We start from the raw sequence: 25,505 nt of genomic DNA, 5'->3' as shown, positions 1-25,505 counted from the left end.
TCTGTTTTTGTGCTGGTACCATGCTGTTTTGGTTACTATGGCTTTGTAGTATAATTTGAAATCAGGGACTGTGATACCTCCAGCTTTGTTCTTTTTTCTCAGGAATCCTTTGGCTATTCGGGGTCTTTTGTTGTTCCAAATAAAGTTTAGGATTCTTTGTTCTATTTCTGTAAAAAATGTTGTTGGAACTTTGATAAGGATTGCGTTGAATCTGTAGATTGCTTTAGGAAGTATGGATGTTTTAACAATGTTAATTCTTCCAATCCAAGAGCACGGAATATCTTTCCATTTCTTTGTGTCTTTGATTTCTTTCAACAATGTTTTATAGTTTTTGGTGTACAGATCTTTCACCTCTTTGGTTAAGTTTATTCCTAGGTATTTATTCTTTTTGTTGCAATTGTAAATGGGATTGTATTCTTAATTTCTCTTTCTGCTACTTCGTTGTTAGTGTATAGAAACGCAACCGATTTTTGTACATTGATTTTGTATCCCGCAACTTGACCGTATTCCTTTATTATTTCTAAAAGATTTTTAGTGGACTCTTTAGGGTTTTCTAGATATAAAATCATGTCATCTGCAAAGACTGACAGTTTCACTTCTTCTTTTCCAGTGTGGATCCCTTTTATTTCTTTTTCTTGCCTGATTGCTCTGGCTAGGACTTCCAATACTATGTTAAATAAGAGTGGTGACAGTGGGCATCCTTGTCTGGTTCCTGTTCTTAGAGGGATAGCTTTCAGTTTTTCTCCATTGAGAATGATATTTGCTGTGGGTTTGTCATATATGGCCTTTATTATGTTGAGGTATTTTCCTTCTATACCCATTTCATTTAGAGTTTTTATCATAAATGGATGCTGTATCTTGTCAAATGCTTTCTCTGCATGTATTGAGAAGATCGTGTGATTTTTATTCTTCATTTTGTTAATGTGGTGTATCACGTTGATAGATTTGCGGATGTTGAACCATGTTTTTGTTTTTTGTGTGGGTTTTTGTTTTTGAGGAAGATTAGCCCTGAGCTAACATCTGCCCCAATCCTCCTCTTTTTGCTGAGGAAGATTGGCCCTGTGCTAACATCCATGCCCATCTTCTTCTGTTTTATATGTGGGACACCTACCACATCAGGGCTGGATAAGGATTGTGTAGGTCTGCACCCAGGATTGGAACCGGCACATCCCTGGCCGCCAAAGTGGAACATGCAAACTTAACTGCTGCGCCACCAGGCTGGACCCCCCCACAAAATTTTTTTATATTTTTTGTAGTCCTGAACAAGCATTGTTAGACTTCTAGCCAGTGTCTGGGGTCTCTGCCTCTTTACAAAAATTAAGGTAACTTTATACCAGACTATCTCATTATGCATCACTTCCATTTATCCTAAACTATCACAAAAAAAGCAAACCCCTCTATTTATTTCCTGACCCTTATCTTGTAGAGGATGTAGTCTACCTGATCTTCTCTTCCCTTAAACTAAGACTTCCTCCTCAGTTATAAACAGATTCCCCATTCTTATTACCCTGATGACTGTTAACATCTACCCTAGAAGGTGTAAATTTCGCTGCCCTCATTTTCACTCAGTGAAGGAGCCTTATTACCAAAACATGCTATCTCCTCTCATAACTTGCTATTGCTCCTTGCAAATAATTGCTAAAATAAACATGTTAGAGTTCTTCCTCCGAAGTCAGTGTTTTGTTACCTCAAAACTTTTTGCCAATCTTCCATGTCCCTACTTCCGCTGCAGATTTTGGTCTCTAGTGTGCAGTCTTCCTCTTTACCTCTAGTTTTGCATCAGGTTACCTTGCATCAGGTTAACCTTGGGGTCCCTATGGAAGGGACATTTAATGTCCTGGTCTCATGGTTGAAACCTACATTTTTTCAGTTTCTCTTCAGGTTGTCTCCTTTTGTTTCTGCCTCCCAAATGTTACTGGTTTTCAGGGCTATGTCATCAGTAGTTCATACTTCTTGAATGCACTTCCTATCAGTAGCTTCAAATAAAGAAGTTGGCTTGCATTTAGAAACCATTTGCACCAAAAAATTCATATATTCAAACAATATAGACTCACTTAGGGTCACAAGAGGGGCAGATTGGCAACCTGCCCTACTGAATTTTTTTTCTTTTTGCCCCTAATTGAAGTTAAAGATTGACTTGATGCTACTCATCTGTAATATGGGTAGATAACTGGAAGAATTGTCATTGAACTACATTGTGTGTGCTTAAATATTCTTTATGAATTGTAAAATTTGTAGGTTTATGTTAGTTTCTTGGTTTGTTTCTGAACATAACTGATTTCTGTTGTCTGAAGCTTCAGTCCTAAAGATTTCATTAATTGAGGTGGTTTATTTTAATCTCAGAGTTGTTTTTCCATTTAAAAACCCAAACAAAACACATGGCTAGTTATCAAATCAGTGACTCTTTGAGACTTTTAAATCGTTTGATGGCTTCTGGTTTTAATAATCTGGTAAATGTGCTAGTATGAGTGATTTATACTAGAAATCCAAGATTGCTAAAATGTAGTACATCTAGAAGTAGATGTATTCTTTAGCCTTATTAGAGCCAGAAAATAGAGGTGTATGATATCTGATGGAATATGTATCTACAAAAGCTGAAAGTGTGATTGATACCTCACAAAATTGTGACTAAAAGATATCATGCCTGAAGCGAATGACTTAAAATTTTATGGTAATTCCAACTCCTAATTTAAAGAATAAAGTAGTTGGCATTGGAGAAGTGAAGTGAGAAAGATAATCACAAATAGTAGCAATCTGAAGTTTTTAAAAACAAATAGTTCAGCAAACAATTTCTAAAATTGTCAATGTATTAAGAAATAGTGAGACATTATATTTGCATTTAAAGGATTATTTCATAATTCAGGGAAAAGAACATAACCAAATATGTCATAGGGATCATTTGAAGTACTTGCTGTTTATTCATTTCTATTGAAACTGAGTCAGTTATCTGATCCTTGATGATGTATTTAAAGATCCTGACTGTGAGTATAGGAAAGTCAAGCATTTTACTTCTTACCCTTTGTAATCAAGGGACCGGGCTGAGTCAGTTTATAGAGTACTTTATAAAAAGGAAGAAAGGATTTGATTAATTAAGAAAATGCATAAACCTGTGGAATAGACATTTCTATTCAAAAGGAAACGCTTCACCTTTGGAGGACAGAATATTGAGAGACGTTAACCATTTCTGGATTTTTTTTTTAAGTTGGGTCTTCATAAATGAAACATTTGGTCTTCGAATAATGTTGCTGTAACTTTCAGAGTTATACAGAGGTTAAAATGATCTACAGGATAGTAGAACTCTTAAATCTGATAGTATTCTTTTTTTAATTTAGGGAATAAGAGACAGTAAACTACAATGAATAAACTTTGATGCCTGCTTTATCAAATATAAGACATAAGTTTTCTGTGTTTGGCTATCATGAGGATTTTTTTTTTTTTAAAGAGAGAAAGAAGGGACTAGAGTCCTTGTTTGGAGGATATAATAAACCATTGTAAAGAGAGTACAAGTACCAATACATATCTTAACCCTTGATTATCTATCGTATGTTTATCTGCAGGATAATTTTAATTCTGGGATATTAGTATCAAGTCAGTATGTCTTTGTGAATGGGAATTTAAGCAGAACATAATCACTTAGGTAAATCTGCTTTTTAAAAAAATTTCATGATAGACTGAAGGCCACATACTTTGGATTATCCATATTTATAAACCCAAAAAGATTATAATGTTTCAGGTAGTACAATAAAGAATTTCCACTTAAAAATATTTTGGAAATGTCTTAATTTGTCAATAAAGTATAGCAATTCAGAAACTATACAGGAAGTACTCTATAAGTGAACATAAGAAATTGTGAAGCACAGAGTGCGGCAGTCAGAACCACATTTATATACATGACCACCTATATATACATACTTAATATTGTAGGTTATGTGAAAAGGGGAAGATACATACTAGAAGACATGATCCTTCCATCAAAAAGCCACATATTTAATTAGAGGTGTTTAAAGCATTAAAGACTTTTAAATGAGATGCAGTGTGTGTTTGCCTTGGGGCCCGAGATACTGACAATCCAAAGCTAAAGTTGATTTCTTTTACCTCTACCAGTATTCTAAAAACCAGACCTCACTGAGAAAATACAGTTAAATTAAGAAAGCCAGTACAAGGGAAATGTTACATGATTTGAAAATGACACTAAGTTAAACTCAACATTAGTATGTCAGGAGTCTCAGCAATGAAGTCCTTGAAATATTACTAACCATGTGTATTACATCTTTGTTGGGTAAAAGTGTTGCTATCCATGTCCTTAGTAAAATGGAAGGCTAAAAGTTAATGAAATAACTCCTTCATGATGTTGAATAAAAGTTTCATGAAGAATAAAAAAGATTATTCTTCCATTGAGATAATAATTTACTTTTATATTCTTAAATTATTTGTATTGTATATTCTTGAGGCTTTGAAATTGTCTTAATCGATACCCGTTTATTTTTGTCATGGTTTATTTTTACTTTTTATATAAGCACTATTATCAGTTAAATGTTATGGTGTTAATGTTGATTGTAGTTATGAGTATTCCCTGGTATAAACCACTAAGGTACTCTTTGCTCCCAATTCCTAAAATGTAGCAGGTAAGACATCATTTTTATACTTTCACTCAAAGATTTACATGGGTAAGTAAAGTAAGTTAAAATTGTCATCTTTAGTAGTCATCCAGGACAAATTAACCTGAATAAACAGCTTTTGCTACTTCTACTTTAAGCTCTCAACAGGATGTTTGAAATTTATTTCTTCATAGCTACTGTTGGTGTGTTTGTGTATATACGTGTAGGATTAGGTACTAAGTATTATGTTAGTAGTTCTTACTGTATCATGTTGATATATTTGTATCCTATCTTTACTCTTTAATGGGAAAATATAAACTTATTTCATAACAGACTTGAATTTACTGTTTTCAGTTATAGACATTTATATTTTAAAATATTTTTGTTCTATTCTGCCTTTCATTTTTCTGTTATCTTCAGTTAAGTGCATATATTGGTTTATCTGTTTGAGGAAATTCTCCATAATACTAAAGGCATTACCATGCCTCTCAAATACAATGATAGGTAAAAGCATATAAAACTTTTGTCCCAGCCACCATACGCAACCACCAGGATCATAGAGGAAGAGAAGGAGATGATATCCTCCATCTCTTCTCATTTGTCCTGAAGGATAGCATTACTTTCAAACTGCTCCAGACCTCTTTAAAACAAATTTGAGTGCTGCCAAGAATGTGAGATGTACATCTTGCTACAAATATGCTTGATAATGCCAATGGATCGCTAGTTTTGGAAAGTTTTTAGTCAGTGCAGACAAATGAAGGCATTATGTCAAAAATTCATGATATAACAACCCTTCATTACTGGGATGATCGTGATATTTTTAAAGTTGTTATATAATGATATATGTATAAAAACTGCATTATCAGTTTAGAGTTAAGACTACTATAGTTGTAAATATGAATGTTTTATTAAAATACGAAAGTGACTTAGAAAACATACGTAAATACTAATATTTCATTTTCATTGTGCGTATTTAGTTCAAATTTCCCTTTTATCTTCAGATTTAAATTTTTTTCTCACCTTTCATTAATAGGTAGTATAGATCAATCAGTGTTAAAAGAATTGCCCCCTGAGCTCCTGGCAGAAATTGAATCCACCATGCCACTTTGTGAACGTGTGAAAATGAATAAACGCAAGCGTAGCACAGTTAATGAAAAGCCAAAATATGCTGAAATCAGTTCAGATGAAGATAATGATAGTGATGAAGCTTTTGAATGTAAGTATCACATAACTTTATTATTACTTTAGAATTAAAAAGTAGATTGATGTGTTGGTCTTATTCATAACTTTTTGGGTTAGCAAGAGTACAGTGATCTTAATTCTTAATAATGTAGTATATCAAGTTTTTTCTTTGTACTTAAAAAATATGCGAAAGATGAGATCAGTTGGCACCAAGAAAAAAATTTTAATGAACTATAATTAGTGTCAAATAACACAGATGTGTCTGTATGCATTTAGCAAACATTTATTGAGTTCCTACTGTATGCTAAGCACTGAGAATAAAAATATAAATAAGATGTGGCCCCTGTCTTTGAAAAACCTTCAGTCTAATGGGGGAAATTTTTAAAGAATTATAGTACAGTAAGAAAAGTACAATGATAATAGAAAGTGCAGAGTGCTGTGGGAGCACACTGGATTAGCATCAGAATCATACTGGGGGTTCAGGGAACGCTTACTGGAAGAGGTGACACTTGAGTTGAGTCTTGAAGGACACGTAGGAGATAGCCAGGTGAAGAAATATTTAAAACCATACTATCACTAAATTATGAATGAATTAGCCACATTGCCAATTATCTGTGTGGTTTGGACCTGGCTTCTCCTTTTTGCCCAGCTGTGTCCTGGAATTCCTCCCTTGTTTCACTGTTTTCCAGAGCTGGCTTCTTCACTACACAGCTACCTCTCTACAACACTGTGATCACCTGTCTTTGCACTAGACTTGCTATACCTCGCCTGTCTTCCTACTGGTCCACTGAAAAGTTCTTCTCTTTTATCCCTATCTTCCTTCTTCTGGAGCAAGAGAATTGAGCCTAGCCAAGAGGGGTCAGCAACCTTGTTTGACTTAAACGGCATTCAGTGGAAACAGACTATGGGAGATCTTCACTTGTGTGCCAACTGACTTAGTAATTATGACCAAAAGAAGTGGGAAGACCACCAGTGTGTTCTACCTTTTTCCACCTAGTGTCCATAGATTGAGGTGTGACAAGCAAGGGCAGGAAGGACAGATGCATGCTGCTATTTTTAAATGTATATTGCTGTTGGAAGCCCTTCACCTCCTCCAAAGTTTTTAATCAATGTTCATTTACTCTGATCTTAAAATTGTGAGCTCTTGAGCTATGAGCAGTAGCCTATGAATGCTGAACAAATCTGAACAGTTTTAAAGTTGAAATAAAATAATAGCAAAGTTAATCTGATATTTATATGTATAACTGTTATAATTTGTATTATCATGAAATGTATTTACATGCAGTATATTTCAATGGCTAAAGTTAATGCTTTTTTATTATAATTAAACATTTTGATCATATGGGACCACATGCTCTGGAAAGGGAAGAGAAAAGAGATCTGGTGGCCCAGGAACTCACTCCCCTTTATATACATGCCTTTCCTTCACTCTCCCTCCCTCCCTCTCCCTAATACATCACTCATTTCTAAAGGGAATAGCTAAGAAGGAGGAGTTCCTTACTTGCAGACTGATTTCAAATCACACTCCAGTTGCTTGAGAGTGGCTGCCTGCCTTGCTAAGCTGATGAGAATTCTGAAGCTACCTCACAGTCAAGTAGAAAAAATTAACATACTCAGAAATGCCCACCAAGTGTAAAATAATGGGGGGAGCCACACATGCCTCATGTTTGTGATCACTGCAGGCACTATTATTTTCCTTACTTTTTATGATGAGGGCTATTGTCTTATAAGAGCACATATTTCATCTTAAAGCCATGGATCCCGTTATATCTATGCCCAAGTATATTGAAAACTAATATTAGTTAGAGAACCTGAGCTTCAAGCTGAAGGGGAAATTTTTCTGGGTTTTTCAGGAGAAATTTCTCTGGGTTTTTCAGGAGAAAAATTCTTCAAGATCAGAGTGGCTTCCTGTTTTTTGTGGTTTATTTCTATACAAGTAACTAGAAAAGTCAGTCCTGGGGCCACTGATTTAAGTGATGAAAGAATCCAATTGGTAGTTGACATAAACAACCAAGTTGTCATTATACCACAACAAAAACAATGTAGTGAAAATATAGTACAATACAAAAGGTAGAAGTATTATGAGAATATAAGTAACAAGTATTATGCTCCTTTGAGAAAGATAGACTTTTTGAAACTTAAAGTTTTACTGCATTTTAATTAAATAGGTTTCCTAAAAGTCTAAAACTAAGGAAATAATTTTGTTGAAGGATAGAGGAAGGATTGAGAGGTAACTTTGAAAGTTGGGCCACACAGATTTGCATAGCCATAGCACAAATATAAGATGATTGGATTGCTGGGGAAGAAGAAGGGAAGATATAAGAAGCTAGAGAAAGATATGGGTGAAATTTGGAAAGGGAGGGTAGAAAACACCCAAGTCATATTTTACATACCTCTCTATTGAGCTCCTCCCCTACTTCTTCCAAGGTAATGAGAGAAATAGAGAAAGAACCAGCTAGTCATAATGTATTGAGGTCCTCTTAGCCTTATTGCAACACAATGTATCATAGAAATTGGGGGGGTTTCCTAATTTGCCATCTCATTTTTATCCGGATTGTCTAAAATTTAATGAATATGAAAGAAAAATCTCCAAGGCCTGTAAAAATGACCACCAATACAGTATATTGTATGTACTTGCTAACAACTAAGATTTTTCAAGCGTTTTCTACTCATAGGATTGAGTGCTTGAAATGGATTTCTTTATGAAATTAATTAAAATTCAGAAAGACTAAGGTCATACTTGAAATCATGGAATACTAATTTATGAACAAGATTTCTTGTTAGTTGTCATTCCTCATATTTGGTAGATATTTTAGTACTTGTTGAAAAAACATTTAGTGAATGCTATATGTAAATGACCTGTTTCTCTGACACACAGATACCAACTTATATTAGTATATGAGGCAGCCCCTCACTAAGAGAATGTACCAGGGCATCCTCTAATCAAAAAGGGGGAAAATCTTACCTCTTCCTTATATAGTTCATAGTCAAATGTATGCCTGTTTGTGAAGAAAATCATTGAAGATTCAAATACATCCATTTGTATTTGTCCTTTTTTATAAACTGTCTTGCTGTGCCAAGCCTATGACCACAAAGAAGAGGAAACAAAATTGTCTTTCTCTGCCATGCTGTCAGTAGATTGGACAGAAGGTTTCAAAACCAGAAACCGCATTTGATTCTTGAATAGGAATAGCTAGGGCCAAATGTAAGAGTAAGATTAGCCAGGGTATAGACATTGACTACCCACACATAAGGGCACCAGCACAAGCATAGATAGAGTACGTGAGCCAAAGGTTGACATCCTTAAATCTAAGCCAGATAGGGAACCAAGTATGAGTTTTATCTTAAGTATTTGGGTATTGATCATAGTTAGGAATTCAGAGTAGAAGCCAGTCGCAAGAAAGCAAGGGAGTCAAATTTAGATTAACAGACTAGAAAGTATTTCATTGTCAGCAACAAGTAGTCACTACCACAACCAGTGTATGATCCCAAGATGTAGGACACATCAGTCTTCTATCCTGGTCTTAACTTGGTGGTGCTACACCCTAGAGCAGGTATGGTAAATATTTGTCACTTGTACTGTCCTCCAGCTCTCACTGGACAGACATTTCTAATTAGTCTTTCTGGCTCAAATATGATGTGTTGTCTCAGGGTTCACTAAGAATTATTCTCAACATAGTGCTCTAGGCAGCTATTTCCAGTTGATCAGAGTTGATGTGTCAGATGAAATCTGTTTGCCACTTCTGCCTAGAGGCTCCTGTTGGTACTGGTGATTTTAGCAGAATGCTTAGACCTCTGGAAGGATGAGGAAAGGATTGAAGGTAACATACATAAATATGCTTATGTAGCATACATAAGCTTAAAAGCTTTTCTCCTTGGGTTTAAGCAATCGTATTGTTGGAAAACTGAATTCAGTATATGAGTATTTACAGCCATTTAGGTTTATTCTGTCTCTGTAGGGTTGTGATGTTAGGTTATCAGAGTCTGTTAAATTTATAGCTAGGGTGTGGGCTTAACTTGCCTGTTAATTGATGGTATATGTGGTTCCCCATATTCTGTAACACTTCTCAAAAGGTTACTTTTCCTTCAAACCCCACACCCCATCAATAATCCAAATGTTTTAAGGCGTTTCTGTTTTTCATCCGAATCCTAGGTGAAGATTGTTTTACATGCCTTAATTAATCCTTAAGTTTAGATACTATCCTTACTGACTCACTGGATACCTTTCTTTGAAATAAGCACTGTGGTTTAATTTCCAGAACCTTCCTATCTATATTTGTTAGCAAACCAAGTTCATGTAAAAATCTTTGCATCTAGATAGATAATGCTAAAATAAGTGATACCATTTCTATACTGTAATTTATATTTCTGGTTAAACAGAATGACTCAGAATATCCAAGACCCACACAATCAACATTTTTTTCTCCCATGTGGTTCATTTTTGTAAAGTACAAGTTTTTATAGTCTTGTAAATGAGGTAAATTATTTGTCATGGGGATTTGCTTCTAGCCTCTAGGAAACGACATAAAAAAGATGATGATAAAGCTTGGGAATATGAAGAGCGTGACAGAAGAAGCTCTGGGGATCATAGGAGAAGTGGCCACTCTCATGAAGGAAGAAGGAGTTCGGGTGGTGGTCGTTATCGAAACCGAAGTCCATCAGATTCTGACATGGAAGATTATTCTCCTCCTCCCAGCCTTAGTGAGGGTAATTCATCAGTGTCAACGGATTTCTTACATAAGCCAATTTAAATTTAGGGCTTTAACTTTGAAGAATATTTGATACCCTTCTATGAGTTAATTAACAATTCCTAATTGTTTAATAAAGACAAAAGTATGTATTTAGTTTGACTTGGCAGTGATTATTGTTTAAGTATTTAATGTTCAGGAAGAAACTAGAAACAAAAGTACAAATATTTAAAGTTCTCATTCCTGCATTTCAGTATATCCTTTTCATTTTAGTTGCTAGAAAAATGAAGAAAAAAGAAAAACAGAAGAAGAGGAAAGCTTATGAACCAAAACTAACACCTGAAGGTAACGCTTTAGTTTATTTGTCTTTATTCATAGTCTTCAACTTCAGTTTTCTACTTGGAATGTGGACGTAATGTTTTTCTTTTTCTCTGTTGCAGAAATGATGGATTCTTCAACTTTTAAGAGATTCACAGCCTCAATAGAGAATATTTTGGATAATTTAGAAGACATGGATTTTACTGCATTTGGTAAAATCATTTTAACATATATTTACTTATCTATAAATATAAAATCAATTTAAAATATATTTACATATTTACCTGTGTCTGGCTTTTTGCCGTTTACTCTAGTGAATACAGAGGCATGGTCTGTGGTCTTGAGAAACTTGAAATCTAGTTGTGGAGTCAAGTCTAGTCTATGAAATCAAGAAACTGAAAACTTTAGTATAAAAATCAAGTATTAAATTAGTTAAGTATTGATGATGTCTTAAGAATCCTGAGAGTGCAGCTACCACAGTAGGTTAGAGTAATTAAGGAAGTCTTTATGCAGATGAGACTTGAGTAGGCCCTAAATAAGGAGAGTACTAATATGAACAAAGATGCGGAAATAGGAATCCATCCATCTGTTCATTTATTCTAATAGCCAATATTTATCGAATACTTAGTTTTGTCAGTAGTATGTTAAGTACTAGAGATGCAAAGATAAATACCTCAGCCCCTGGCCTTAAGTAATACAGTATCTGATATGGGAAACAAAATAGTAAACCAATTAGAATACAATAAGATTAATGTTATATTCATATACTAATTCTACAATAATATGTAAAGATCATTTCTATAAATATAAAACTGTTAGGTTTATAAAAACACTGCTTATGGAGCCAGCCCAGTGGTGTAGTGGTTAAGTTTGCACGCTCTGCTTTGGCGGCCCAGGGTTCGCCGGTTCAAACCCTATCAAGCCATGCTATAGCGGCATCCCATATACAAAGTGGAGGAAGACTGGCACGCTTGTTAGCTCAGGGACAATCTTCCTCACCAAAAAAACCCCCAAAAAACAAAAAGCAGAAATGCCATTTACAGTATTTAGAGCTACTCTCAGCAATTTTATGCCTTCATAAAAGTTTGTACCTCCAGCTGGTACAAACACTAATGCCTAATTTATACAAAAGCCATATGGCAAACAATAATTCTGATATGAGTTCATCTGTTTGAAAATGCGTTAAAATGTATATTACCCTTTATTTTAAAAGTATTTGCTTTGTGACTTTGGTACTTACTTGCCTAAGTATCATTAATGTGTTTCCCCATTATTTGGAGTATCAGTTTCATCATTTCCAAAACTTTTCAATTCTGTGCTGAGAAACTGTCTTTCACGTCATTTAAGATCCCAACAGGAAGACAGATGGTATTCTCAAATTAGGATAATTTGAGGAGTTGTTTACAAATAAACTCATTACAAAGGTGGGAGCAGAATACTGCCAGAAACCAGGGTTAACAGCCATGGAACTGTTACCATCCCTACATCCAAAGGAACAAGAGTAAAGAAAAGTCACCAAAACTCACTCAGTAGGAAAAAGAAAAAGTTGTAGAGTAGGCTGCCTTGAAAAAAGCAGTGACCTTTTGGTCAGAGGACATAGGCAGCCTGAGGAGACCTTGCAAGAAAGGAGTCAGGGATATAAATACCCTGATTCCACTCTTCTTCTCTTCGATCTACAGACAGAGCACCCTACTGTCTGAACCCAACCAGAAGCCAGAGGGCATGGGAGACTGTTGACATAGTCTATACACATCCAAAGTAGTAAAGATAAGATAGCTATCTCCTTCTTCCCACTTTAGTCAGAGCTCTAATTTTAATCCCTGTCATCTTTCTTTCAGGGTTTGCTTGATGTTTACAGAGGCCTTTTACGTTGTTACTTGTTTAGTTTGTTTACATCTGTTTGTGTGTTCAGAGATTTTATTAAAAAGTTAAGCTTACTACTTTAAGCTCTTTCTTTTACCTAAACTGTGTGTTTGGTTGGTTTGGTTTTTCAGGTGATGATGATGAAATTCCTCAGGAGCTGCTCTTAGGAAAACATCAGCTTAATGAACTTGGCAGTGAATCTGCTAAAATTAAAGCAATGGGTATAATGGATAAGGTATCTCACTAAAGTAAAATTTATAAATTTACTTAATATCTAATGTTTGAAATGGAAGTTTTCAAGGTAAATTGCAAAATTTACATAAAGTAAATAGTAAGGAAAAAATTCATGGCTGCCTTCTGAGAGTCTAACTGAATTATTTCTTAAAAAAAATGAATCAAAGAAATATTCTACAAATTATTCCAAAGAAAATCATATTATTGCATTGGAAGGCATGGGCCTGGATTTTTTCACTTTTTAAAATTTTTTCATTGTCTCAAATATTTAGATTATTTAAATGCAGAAACACACACTAAATTTTTCTTTGATATTTGCTTTAGTCATTTACAGTGATGAAAGAGTAAATCTATGATTTCGACACATTAATTGTTAATAAGTACGTAGCTTCATTGCTATAGGCTTCATAATTGCTGTGAATTGTCTCTCCTATGGGCTGTCTGTTGCTAAGTAGTCTCATTGCACTAATGGACTAACAGAATATTTTTTCATTGATAACTTCAAACAGTAGTGACAGCATCAAGGAGTGACTTCCCATAATCTTTATGAGCCACCATTCACCCTCTAAACTACTGCTTGATTATTATGCAAATACAATTTCAAGACAATCCTCTCTCCTCCTCTTCTAACCAGGCTCTGTCTTATACAGAATTCTCTACTCTGTCTTAAGTTTCCTAGTCTATAATGTAGAGATAATGATTTGTTCTTCAAGAATAGCAAAAGAATTAAGAAAAGATTGTTTGCCTATAGAGTTTATTCTAGACAATTTGCATTTATTTACTTAGTTTTTTCAATTGATAATTTTAAAGTAGACTGGAAATGTTTAGGTCTTTTTACAAAGTTATAATCAACTATTTTTTATTCATTTATACATTGCCTATATTCAAAACAGTAAATGTGCCATGAATTTAATTTTTTTATTGAGATATATCTGATGTATAACATTATACTAGTTTTACATGTACAGCATGATTCAATATTTGTATATATTGCGAAATGATCATAACAATAAATCTAGTTAACATCCACCATTACACATAATTACAAATTTTTTTTTCTTGTGATGAGAACTTTTAAGTTCTACTCTCTTAATCACCATGCTGTACATTACACCCACAGAACTTAATTGTCTTATAACTGGAAATCTGTACCTTTTGACCACCTTCACCCATTTTGCTCAGCCCCACCCCTTACCTCTGGCAACCACCAATCTATTCTCTGTATCTATGAGTTCTGTTCTTTGTTTGTTGTTGTTTTTTAGATTCCACATGTAAGTGAGAATCTACAGCATTTGTCTTTCTTGGTCTGACTTATTTCTCCTTAGCATAATGCTCTCAAGTTTCATATCCATGTTGCAAATGGCAAGATTTCCTTCTTTTTTATGGCTGAATAATATTCCATTGTGTGTATATACACCTCATTTTCTTTATTTCATCGAACGATGAACACTTTGATTGCTTCCATGTCTTGGGTACTGTAAATAATGCTGCAGGGAAATTGGAGGAGGATATATCTTTGTGAGTTTTTGAGTTTTGAGGTTTTTTTCATTTCCTTCAGATATATACACAGAAGTAGAATTGCTGGATTATATGATAGTTCTATTATAAATTTTCTGGGGAACTTCCATACTGTTTTCCATAGTGGCTGTACCAATTTACTTTCCTAATAGTGTACAAGGATTCCCATGAGTTTGATTTTTAAAGCCAGACAAACATACCACATAGTTAACCAAGAATTAATGTGCTGTTAGTTCACATTAATATTACTGTGTGCAATAAGGGATATATTGATTTATTTTGTATATAGGACTATGGCATCAGTCTTTTGAGGTGTCTGTGCAGTCTTAGGTTATATTGCATAAGTTCCATAATTACATGTAGCTGATATTTCTATTTCAAAAAGTGAGTTTGCTGAGTATTTTCAAAGCATGAACGATTTACCAAAAGTCTCAGTAGTTTAATCTGTTATGAAATTATCTAAAGCAATATTTGGGGGAACTTGTTTTTATACTCCAACATGAATAATCAAAATGTACTTAATGTCAGTTACTCTGTTGTAACCATTTGACTCTTCTGGCTGATTTGGTTGAGGGTCCTAGCTGCATGCTGCATTCACTCAAGAGAATATGAGTAACAGCTGCCACCTGGCAGAACCTCTAATCCGACACTAATTTTTTGAATAGAGAAAGCGTCCTTTGTAAGAAATGAAATAGGAGATATTTTTTAAAAAATAAGAAAGATTTCTACTAAAATAAAGCGTTATTATTTCACTTTTGTAACATCATTCACAATTATGTAACATTATTCAACATTATGCTTCTGTTATTCAAAATGCTACCTCGGATTTTAAGACACCTGCTGAATGACATTGTAATATGGAAGCCATGTTATAATTAAATCAACAGGTGAAATCTTTAGTGCGAGTGTGTGTTCATATGTATGTTCAGTGTCACTGCCACAAGAGCAAAGGGCCAGGCATCAGAACAAATTCTGTCTTGACTAGCTATATGGTAATAATTGAGTTAGTAACGTGCATATATGCCCATTCTGTGTTTGCTCTTCTGTCTTTCAGAATCAAGTGATTAGTTCTCTCCATAATTCAGATTTGGGTAGAGAACCTAAGTGGGAAACTTTTCTTTTCCCACTCTTCAAAAGGGTGGTAATATTATATATTCCATAGCCCAAAGAAGATAATTGTACAGAATGTTTCTTGAATAATTTATCACTTTTACCAATGATTGAAAGAAGAATTTATGTTGCTATTTTAGCTTTCCACTGACAAAACTGTGAAAGTCCTAAATATCTTGGAGAAGAACATTCAAGATGGGTCAAAGCTTTCTACTTTGTTAAATCATGTAAGTTTAAGATCCATATTGTTAATTTTACCCTTACTATTGTTAAGATATAAATTTTTTCATAAGGAACTTTGATTTATAGAGAAAATTCCAAATTTCATTAATTTGAGCTTGTTACCACCATTTACTAGTTACATTCATTAGCATTGCTGCTAGAATTGCACTTTTAGTAATTCAAAGTTAATGTTACACATTGTTAATTCACAGCTTTGACAAAAAGTAAGAATATTGAGAACGTACATTTTTTTCAATTTAAAGGACTGTTCTTTAATCTCGCAGTATGCTCTTCCTTGTGTAAGTGTATGAATATATTTAAAATGTCCTTTCATTTATGAAATGAGAGTAGGTAGTAATTCTTTTTCTCAGCCTTCCCTAGAGAAATACTTTGAAACCTTATGCTGATTTTCTAAAGTATCCTAAAACATTAATCTTTATATACCATTTTTATGCCTAGCTCAAATGTTGAGAGGATTAAATAAATTTGTGTAAAGTGCTTAACAGTGTTTGGCATGTTGTAAGTTCTCAATAAATGTTAACTGCAGCTGTTACTACATTTTTAGTATGTTTGTATCAAAAGCAGTAGCAACATGATATAATGGTTTATGAACTGATAAAGGTAAATTGCCTAGACTGGTAGCAGACTTTCAAAATCATACATGCATTCGAATTGATCTTGATATCTCTATAATTAATGAATACCAACTCTAATGCTTATAGGCATTTAATATAAAAGATAAAAATTTAGGAAGGTTTTGAGCTAATGAATTCTCTTTATTCTTAAAAGCTGATTACAAAACTAATGTTTATTGTAGAAAATTTCCAAAACACAAAAAGGGTCGTATTCTCATCCAACAATAACCACTGTTAACACTTTTGATATATATACTCCCATTCTTATATGTACATACATACTGTACATACATGCACTGGATTTTATTTCATGAGGGAAATGTTCTTGATGTTTTCAGTAGCCACAGGATTGCTAAGTGATCTACATGGAATAAAAAATGTAGAAAAGTAATCTCAGATGGTATTTCCGTGACTTATTAATATATATTTTTCCAATGCCCTCTTTAAATTAGTTTTTGAATCAGAAACAGAGGGCTTAGAGAAACCTAATGGAAATCTACTGCATCTTTAGTCTACAGGTTTTATTTAAAATACTTTGACAAAAAACTGATAAATATTATCAGGAATCTAGAATTGTAGAGAGCTGGCTGACTCAGTCTTACTGAAATTATTTTCATTCCTGAAAACCTCAGCACTACTTAATATGTTGCAGATAGCTTTAACCTTTGGCCTGAATGACTCTTCCAAACAGCAATTTTAATATCAGAGAAATGCTGCTTTATCTTACTTTTTTAAGTAGGTATGTAAGCAGTAAAATGGAAGAAAGCTAAAGAGTTAGGAAAAAGGCAATTGAGTTTTTAGGCATTAGTAATTGGAAAGCCCCTCTCTGCTTTGCATATATTATGCTTTTATTTGTTCTTTTTCCCGATGTATAAGCTTTGAATAGCAAGCATAGGAAAGTATTCCTAGAATATAAAGTTGATACATCATAACTAAGGATGTAATAGAAGGATTTTCACTTTCAGTGTAAAATTAAAAGCACTTCTCCCCAATTGTAATGCATTTTGCTGATGTGTAAATTAAAATACAGTCTTCTGTCAGTTGTTGAGTTATCCATTTTTAGAAAATAAATTATATTTTCAATAGTCTGCATAATCACCGCTTTTTAATCTTAGTTTCAAAAATACAGTATTATTGAAAAACAGGTATTAGGAATGCTTGAGTCAATAACATTTTACTATTTTTAAATAGGGCTCTACCTTTTGTTGTTGTTAATTTTTGCTTTCTTCTCACAACAGCCAGCAGAACTTATAAAGTTTTTTGACTATCATAATATTTATACCCTAAGCACAAAATTGTTTATGTGCAATTATAGTCTTTAGCTAAAATCTTGGATTTGGGTAAAGTACACAGAAGATACAAGTAACTATAACTTTGTCATTAGAGTGTCATCTAGTGGTGAAATTAGGAGATTGAGTATGTTATGTTTGAAAACTTTGAAACAAAAATCTTACTTAAAGTAGTGTCAGAATTTGTACTTCATTTCTAATATTCTTTGAAGAATGTGCACACATCAAAGCTCTTACCATGTTTTCCACCAGTGAAAATCAAATATATTATAGTTTTTTTATATTTTAACCTGAAAATGTGTTTATTTTCATTTTGTTAATGATATGCTATTTTATAGAATAACGACACTGAAGAAGAAGAAAGGTTATGGAGAGACCTTATTATGGAGAGAGTTACGAAATCAGCAGATGCCTGTCTTACAACTATCAACATTATGACATCCCCTAACATGCCAAAAGCTGTATATATTGAGGATGTAATTGAAAGAGTTATACAGTACACTAAATTTCATTTGCAGAATACACTTTATCCTCAGTATGATCCTGTTTACAGATTAGATCCTCATGGAGGTTAGTTTGCCCCTTTATATTGATAGTTTTTGAGTATGTCAAAATTACCTGTCATAATTTTAGCATATTGGAAGGGTCAGAATGCAGTGACTTAAAATGGCACCAAAATTATTAGAGTATATAAATTGTAATAAACACGGGCTTTGATTTGACTAGAATATAGAACTTTTAGTTAATTTAGTACTTGTTCAATTATAATTTCTTTAGCAACTATTTACATATAGTAGAAGTGATTTCTACTGGTCACGGAAAGTCCCAGATAATATTAGCTTCTGGTTCCATTGATCACTTGCTGCTAATTTTACCCAAAATATTAGTTATCTACAAAATGGTTTGATTTAAGATGTATATTCTTTCTCTTATTTATAACCTTTATAAATTAGCAAAGAAAATGGTTAATGTGTACACTTGAAGAGAGGAAGATAAACTTAGTTCATGAATAATCTACATTTAATTATTGTTTGATAATTGCAAGTTAAAGAGAAATATAATCTTACAATATTGGTCCAATGGAAAAAAAATAGAAATAAAGGTAAAGTAATATTTTAGATGTAAGAAATGAATAGGCACTGAAATGTCATAGATTATCTAAGAAAGTTTATTTTTCTAACTAAATGTCCCTAGAGAATAATTTTCTCTTTTAATAAACACCCAGCTTTATTTGCCAGGTTGTATTTTCATGTAGCAAAAAAAAAAATATATGCTCTCTTAATTCAGAAAACAGTTTTATTGCATTTATTAAAGATTACTAAAAGTTGATTATTCCTTGTTTTATTTTTTTCATTTTAGGAGGCTTATTAAGTTCAAAGGCAAAACGGGCTAAATGTTCTACCCATAAGCAGAGAGTAATAGTAATGCTTTATAATAAAGTTTGTGACATTGTTAGCAGCTTATCAGAATTGCTAGAGATACAGCTTCTTACAGACACAACAATTCTTCAGGTAAGTGTTTTTGAAGCATTTTGTATATTTCTGGACCACTTTAAAAATGGAGGGTCTATTTGAGTTCAGTGTAATCTTGCTCACTCGATAATAATACCAGCCCTCTGTTAATTTTTTCCATTCAGAGTATGTTATATCTAAATTGAAGAAATAAAAGTTCAGGGAAGTTTTAAAAAGAAACGTTTTGGGCAGAAGACAGGTACATGTAGAATAAATTCTAAACTCTAAATTCTCTGAAAGAAATTGTTTCATTTAAAATATGTCAGGATATTTTCATCCAGAACAGCAAAATGTTTTTAGTTTCTTTATATTCCGCTGACATTTGTCACTCCAAAAGGTGAAGATTAGAAGAATGGCAGCTATGAAGGAAGCTGTGTGTTGATGTGTTTGAGGATGAAAGGGAATAGAAAAAGAACTAGATCTTGGTTGATGAGGGAAAAGAAGGTGCCCTCTCAGTGTTTTCCAGTAGATTTATGAATGCTTTGGAGTTTAGTAAGGTAGAATGTTGCTGAAATCAACTAGAGATGTATACAAGTTACTCTTTTTCTGTGTTTGTGCAGGTATCATCAATGGGAATAACACCCTTTTTTGTGGAAAATGTCAGTGAACTGCAATTGTGTGCCATTAAGTTAGTCACTGCAGTAAGTATAATCAGTTTGTGTTTTTAGGTATCCCTCTAGAAAAATAATATTGATATTCTTTAATCCACTTTTGCAAAAATTAATACAGATTCAGGTTTTCCATAGATTGATTTCAACATAAGGACTATTTTAGTGTGTCTTAGATTTTAAACCTTTTTTTTTTTTTTTTTTTTGAGGAAGATTAGCCCTGAGCTAACTAGTGCTAGTCCTCCTCTATTTGCTGAGGAAGGCTGGCCCTGAGCTATCATCCGTGCCCATCTTCCTCTACTTTATATATGGGACGCCTACCACCTACCACAGCATGGCTTGCCAAGTGGTGCCATGTCCACATCCAGGATCCAAACTGGCGAACCCTGGGCCGCCAAGAAGTGGAATGTGTGAACTTAACCACTGCGCCACCAGGCTGGCCCCTAAACATTTCTAAATATTTCAGTTAATAATTCCTTAATATTTGCAATAAAATCAGAATTGTTTTAAAATCATTTAAATCTTATCTTACTTTCCATACCCAAGATATCATACTTCTAAATGAAACCAGTATACTCTGACTTCTACAAGACTGTTATGATTGATGGCAAACTTAAGCAGGTTATGGAAGTCATTGCCATTGAAGGTGTTGAAAACATTTTCATTCTAAATGTCAGATAATATTTTTTATTACATGATGCAGTATTTTTGTTTTGTTTTCAAATAATTGTAACAAACTTAATTTGGAATCTTATACTTACTAAACAGGTATTCTCAAGATATGAAAAACATAGGCAGTTAATTTTGGAAGAAATTTTTACTTCACTTGCAAGATTACCAACCAGCAAGAGGAGTTTAAGGAACTTCAGGTAACTAATTATAGCAAAGGCCAAGTATAACCAAGAAGAACTCCATTATATTGTAGCCGACATATATTTATTCTTCATCATTTCTATCTGATTTTCATTTTAATGAGCAAATAAAACAGAGGCAATTCAGTCAGAATAGCATGAAGAATAGCTTAGATGTGTGAAATAGCAATGCACATCTCGGGGACTTAAAGAAGTTCAGTGATGCTCAGGTGTAAAGATCTGTGGCAAGGTTTTTCATTCTAAGTACTATTGACATTTTGGGCCAGATAATACTTTGTTGTGCGGGGCTGTCCTGTACATTGTCACATGCTCAGTAGCATTCCTAACTTCTACATACCAGATGCCAAGAGAAACTCCCTGCTTCCTATCATGACAAGCAAAATTTTCTCCAAATATTGGCAAATGTCCCCTGAGGGGCAAAATCATCCCTGGTTAAGAACCATTGATCTATGAGAAGAGCAATAGGAAATACTGCTTAAAAGAGTTAGAGCCAGTTCAAGGATTTTATAAGCCATACTAAAGAACTTAGACTTAATCCTTTATACAGTACAGAGTCATTAAATATTTTTAAAAGAGAGCTGAAAGATTATTCTAACAGCAGAATAGAGAATAACATGAAAATTAAATGCTTTTAAATCACTAAGCATAGAGTAACTAAAGAATGTTATCCACTGCTGTGGTCAGGATTATTGTGTTTGTTGTCATCATTAATCATCATCATTATCTTAACTATCATTATAATATTCTTGAATGATTAAATATGATTGCTTTGAAGGCTACCTTCTGTAAAATAATTATTTTTGTCTTTATTTTTTGGACTAATTGTGTATAGATAAATATCTATTGTCTGTTAAACCTGAAGAAAAACTATCAGCATATAAAAGAATTTTTACACTTTTAGAGTGTCTTTACAATAATAATTCAGAATTTGTTTTTCCGTATTCTATGCCATTGACCTCATACTTTAGCTGACCGTGCGGCAGATTTTAATAAGAAAATGAATACTAGAATGCATGGGCATTTGGAAATCTTGAAGACTTCTCGTTTTAAAAATGATTTCAAGAAATGTTGGATATTTTTTCATTATAAATTTTTTATCTGCAGTGCATATAAAGTATAGAAATTTTTATTAAATATGGCATTTTTCCTTTGGCTATTTAATTATCTAAGTATGCATAGGCATTTAGTTGGTATTTTTTTCTAATTTATTAAAAATAATTAGACTAAGGATACTATTATAAGCACTAAAGATAATGCTTAGAAATATTGGTAAAGAAAGCATGAAACTTTCAGATGATAGATGACATGTAAAATGAAATTTAATTATTTTCTTCACTAAAGGTTAAACAGTAGTGATATGGATGGAGAGCCTATGTATATTCAGATGGTTACAGCACTAGTTTTACAACTAATTCAATGTGTAGTACACTTACCATCCTCAGAGAAAGACTCTAATTCAGAAGAGGACTCAAATAAAAAAGTAAGTAATCTTTTATGAGTTTTATAACTTTGTACTTTTATAGAAAAAGCACTTATATTCTATACCATTCTTATAAAACTGGATTTCTTAGTTAGGGTTTCATGGCTAGGCTTTAGGATCCTTGTAGAGCACTAGACTGGGTTTTATGGGAGCCTTTGAGTTCTGGTTCTGACTATTATATCTACCAATCATGAAACATACAAATCATTTTAATCTGAGTTTGTTTCTTCAGCTGTAAAATGGGGATGATAATATTTGACAAGCCTACCATACTGAGTTGTAAGACTCAAATGAGATATTGAATGTGAAAGTGAATATTATAATTGTAATATGTAATATCTATACTAATGCATAGCATGTAATAATGTGGAATTCATGCAGAAAATGAGTTTATGCCATCACTGTTGAATAACTCGTAACTAAGATTTGCTTTTGGTTTTGTAGCTTTTACCTATCAATGCTTATAACTTTTGCAAGTTCTGCAGTATTACCTCAAAAAACTTCAAAAGAAACAAATAATTTTATTTTTTTATTCTGTTATAGCCAGATATATGTGTCTGTAATACTAAACATATAATTAAGTAAAAAATGCATATCAAAAAAGCTGAGGTCCCTGTTGTTTCTTCCCCCCTCCATTGTTCTCTCTCCAGTCTTCCCTTCCTTACCATTGATGACCAGTATCATGAGAATGTTTATCTCCTTACATTTATTTATTTATCTGCATAAATTTGATATAGAATTGGTTTTTTTCATTTACATAAATAATATAGTAACATATTTATAGCTAATTATTTTCACTCGACATTGCTTTTAATACTTATAACTAATACCTGATCTCTTTGACTTGCGTTAAACACATTATATAACTGCATCACAGTGTAAAGCAAGAGTTTCTCTAGATGTACTTAGAAGTAGAATATTAAATCATACTATACGTGCATTTTTTTTTTTTAAGATTTTATTTTTCCTTTTTCTCCCCAAAGCCCCCTAGTACATAGTTGCATACTTTTTAGTCGTGAGTCCTTCTAGTTGTGGCATGTGGGATGCCACCTAATCATGGCTTGATGAGTGGTGCCTCGTCCGCACCCAGGATTCGAACCAGCGAAACCCTGGGCTGCCAAAGCAGCCGCTCAGCCCTGGGGCCGGCCCCTATACATGCATTTTTCACTTTACTGGATCTTGTCAGTTTGCTTAACAAAGTGGTATTCTAGTTTACATTCTAATTTTTTATTTTATCTAGTCTGATCAGTGTGAAATGATAGCGTATTTTATTTTGTATTTTTCTGCTGACTAGTAAGCTTTTTCATGTATCTATTGGCCTTTTGGGTTTCCACAACTTTGGATTGACTGTTTATGTCCTAGTCTTTAAATTTCTAGTGAAGGAGTTGAATTTTCTTTTGTATTATATTCCAGTGTTTGATAAACTTAGAGCTTATAAGCAACTATTGATATTTCATTTGTTAACCACATTTGTCACTCTTACATATTTTAATAAATTAAAATGAACTCAATATTTTTATTTAGTTTTTATAAAGTATTGAAATATGTTTAGTATGCTAATTGTAGCTTTTCTCTTTATATATAAGAATAGTTAGCATTTTAGTATTTAAATGTATTACCCCTATTTAGCAATAACATGGCAATGGCGACTGAACTAACTTGTTTGTTGGTTATCTCTTATATCTGTATAAATTCATTTTTCTCAATCTAGGTTGATCAAGATGTTGTCATTACCAACTCTTATGAAACAGCCATGCGAACAGCCCAAAACTTCCTTTCCATCTTTCTTAAAAAGTAAGTAAAATTAACATAATCTGACTTTCATTTTCCCCAGTATAGAGAAGAGTTCATTTATTTTAAGTAAAAGATTAATCCAATTTCCTGTTATAATTTGAACTTTGAATATGTGTCCCTGGCCCTTGATTTCCTGATCTTTAAAATGAGGCAATGGGAATATTAAAAATCTAAAATTTTGTAAACTTCCTTGTATGTTGGGCTCCAAAAGTAAGGTTTAGATTATAGATTGAAATTCTATAATTTTTCTTCAGTAAATTTTGAGGCATTCTAATTAAATAGGAAAGTTTGTAGAGAGAGGTTTACTTAGCCTTCATAAGAATTTATGGTAATCTCATAGAGGGAAAAACAGTCATCATTTTTAAATGTGTTATCGTTGCCAGAAAGTAATATTAATATTAGTCAATAAATGAATTCCCTATAATAGAGGAAAAGATGAAGTTTGAGAAGTATATTTGTTTTATACCATGTTTCATTTAATGTGTTCTCTTAAAACTTCTTATAAGATACAGTGAAAACTTAACAAAATTTCAGTCATATTGGTGGGTATGTCACCTAAGTTAATGACCTTTTTATTATTTATCTTTGCACAGATGTGGTAGTAAGCAAGGTGAAGAAGATTACAGACCACTCTTTGAAAATTTTGTTCAGGACCTTCTTTCAACAGTCAATAAGCCTGAATGGCCAGCTGCTGAACTACTCCTTAGTTTGTTAGGGAGACTGTTGGTAAGAGTATAGCATTTAAAGATTATTAGATTACTAGAAGACAACATAATGAGGATGTACTCTGATTCACAGATGATGAATTCTTTAAAAATGTGTAAGGAAATACGACCATTGCATCTCTATTTTTGCATGTGCATAACTGTACACAATATCGTCCGTACCTTGTAGAAAACTTTGAAATGTTGTGACTTTTGGTGCTTTCATTTCATTACATAAGATAACAGTGCTTTAAAACTTTCTTTTTGGTTTGGAAGTATTATATTGTTAGTTAAAAGCATCTCAACACTGAGTCATAAGTTACTGTAATTCATTTCAAAGCATGAAACTGATTACTGTGAACTTTGTCATTTTTAAGAGTATTTCTAAAAAGGTGACCTCATGTAATACAATAGGGAAATACGAACAAATATTACTGTGATTTCTCTTTTTATTTTTAAGCTGCATTTGGATTCTGCAATACAAATTGTAACAAAGCTTTTGGGGACCTTACTTTCTGTGAACTGGAAAGTATATTAATACTATTTTGAAATCAAGATAATTAATGTTTCATAGGCATCAGAATTCCAGCCTAAGAAATTCTTATTCAGTAATATCCTATTTTTAACAAATAAACAATTTAGCCTACGTTTAAAGAGAGTGTATTCTTAGGGAGGTTTAATCTATAGTTTTTTTTTTTAATGAAACTGTTCAGTTTCCAGAAACTCAAAAGGCAATCACTTTATGGAACAATATCACAAGAAAAGAAAAAGTTTAAATTTCAAATGATACAACATAGATTTGGAATTCATATGATAAATTACTATTAAAGATGTACTGTTATAAATTGATTGAATTAAATCAAAATTACTTTGTTTTGA

General features: G+C 33.0%; 1 protein-coding gene across 5 annotated transcripts in view; it reads left to right on the top strand.

Annotated features, from left to right (window-relative positions):
- Positions 1–25,505, top strand: part of NIPBL (NIPBL cohesin loading factor) — a 195,015-nt gene that overhangs the window by 124,499 nt on the left and 45,011 nt on the right. For 4 of the 5 annotated variants that reach the window (XM_014734903.3, XM_070245909.1, XM_001499547.7 and 1 more), the window contains exons 11-23: positions 5,632–5,814; positions 10,290–10,487; positions 10,742–10,813; positions 10,909–10,998; positions 12,781–12,884; positions 15,652–15,738; positions 17,996–18,227; positions 19,017–19,168; positions 19,729–19,809; positions 20,545–20,645; positions 21,990–22,128; positions 23,840–23,922; positions 24,516–24,648. In XM_014734903.3, the coding sequence (XP_014590389.3) occupies positions 5,632–5,814; positions 10,290–10,487; positions 10,742–10,813; positions 10,909–10,998; positions 12,781–12,884; positions 15,652–15,738; positions 17,996–18,227; positions 19,017–19,168; positions 19,729–19,809; positions 20,545–20,645; positions 21,990–22,128; positions 23,840–23,922; positions 24,516–24,648 (1,655 nt within the window). The remainder of the gene's footprint in view (positions 1–5,631; positions 5,815–10,289; positions 10,488–10,741; positions 10,814–10,908; positions 10,999–12,780; positions 12,885–15,651; positions 15,739–17,995; positions 18,228–19,016; positions 19,169–19,728; positions 19,810–20,544; positions 20,646–21,989; positions 22,129–23,839; positions 23,923–24,515; positions 24,649–25,505) is intronic. The other variant, XM_070245908.1, reaches the window with a different exon arrangement.

This window comes from Equus caballus, chromosome 21 (genome assembly GCF_041296265.1).
Source record: "Equus caballus isolate H_3958 breed thoroughbred chromosome 21, TB-T2T, whole genome shotgun sequence".
NCBI lineage: Eukaryota > Metazoa > Chordata > Mammalia > Perissodactyla > Equidae > Equus > Equus caballus.
Note: the sequence above shows the minus strand (reverse complement) of the source record. Positions and strands in the feature narration are given on the sequence as shown.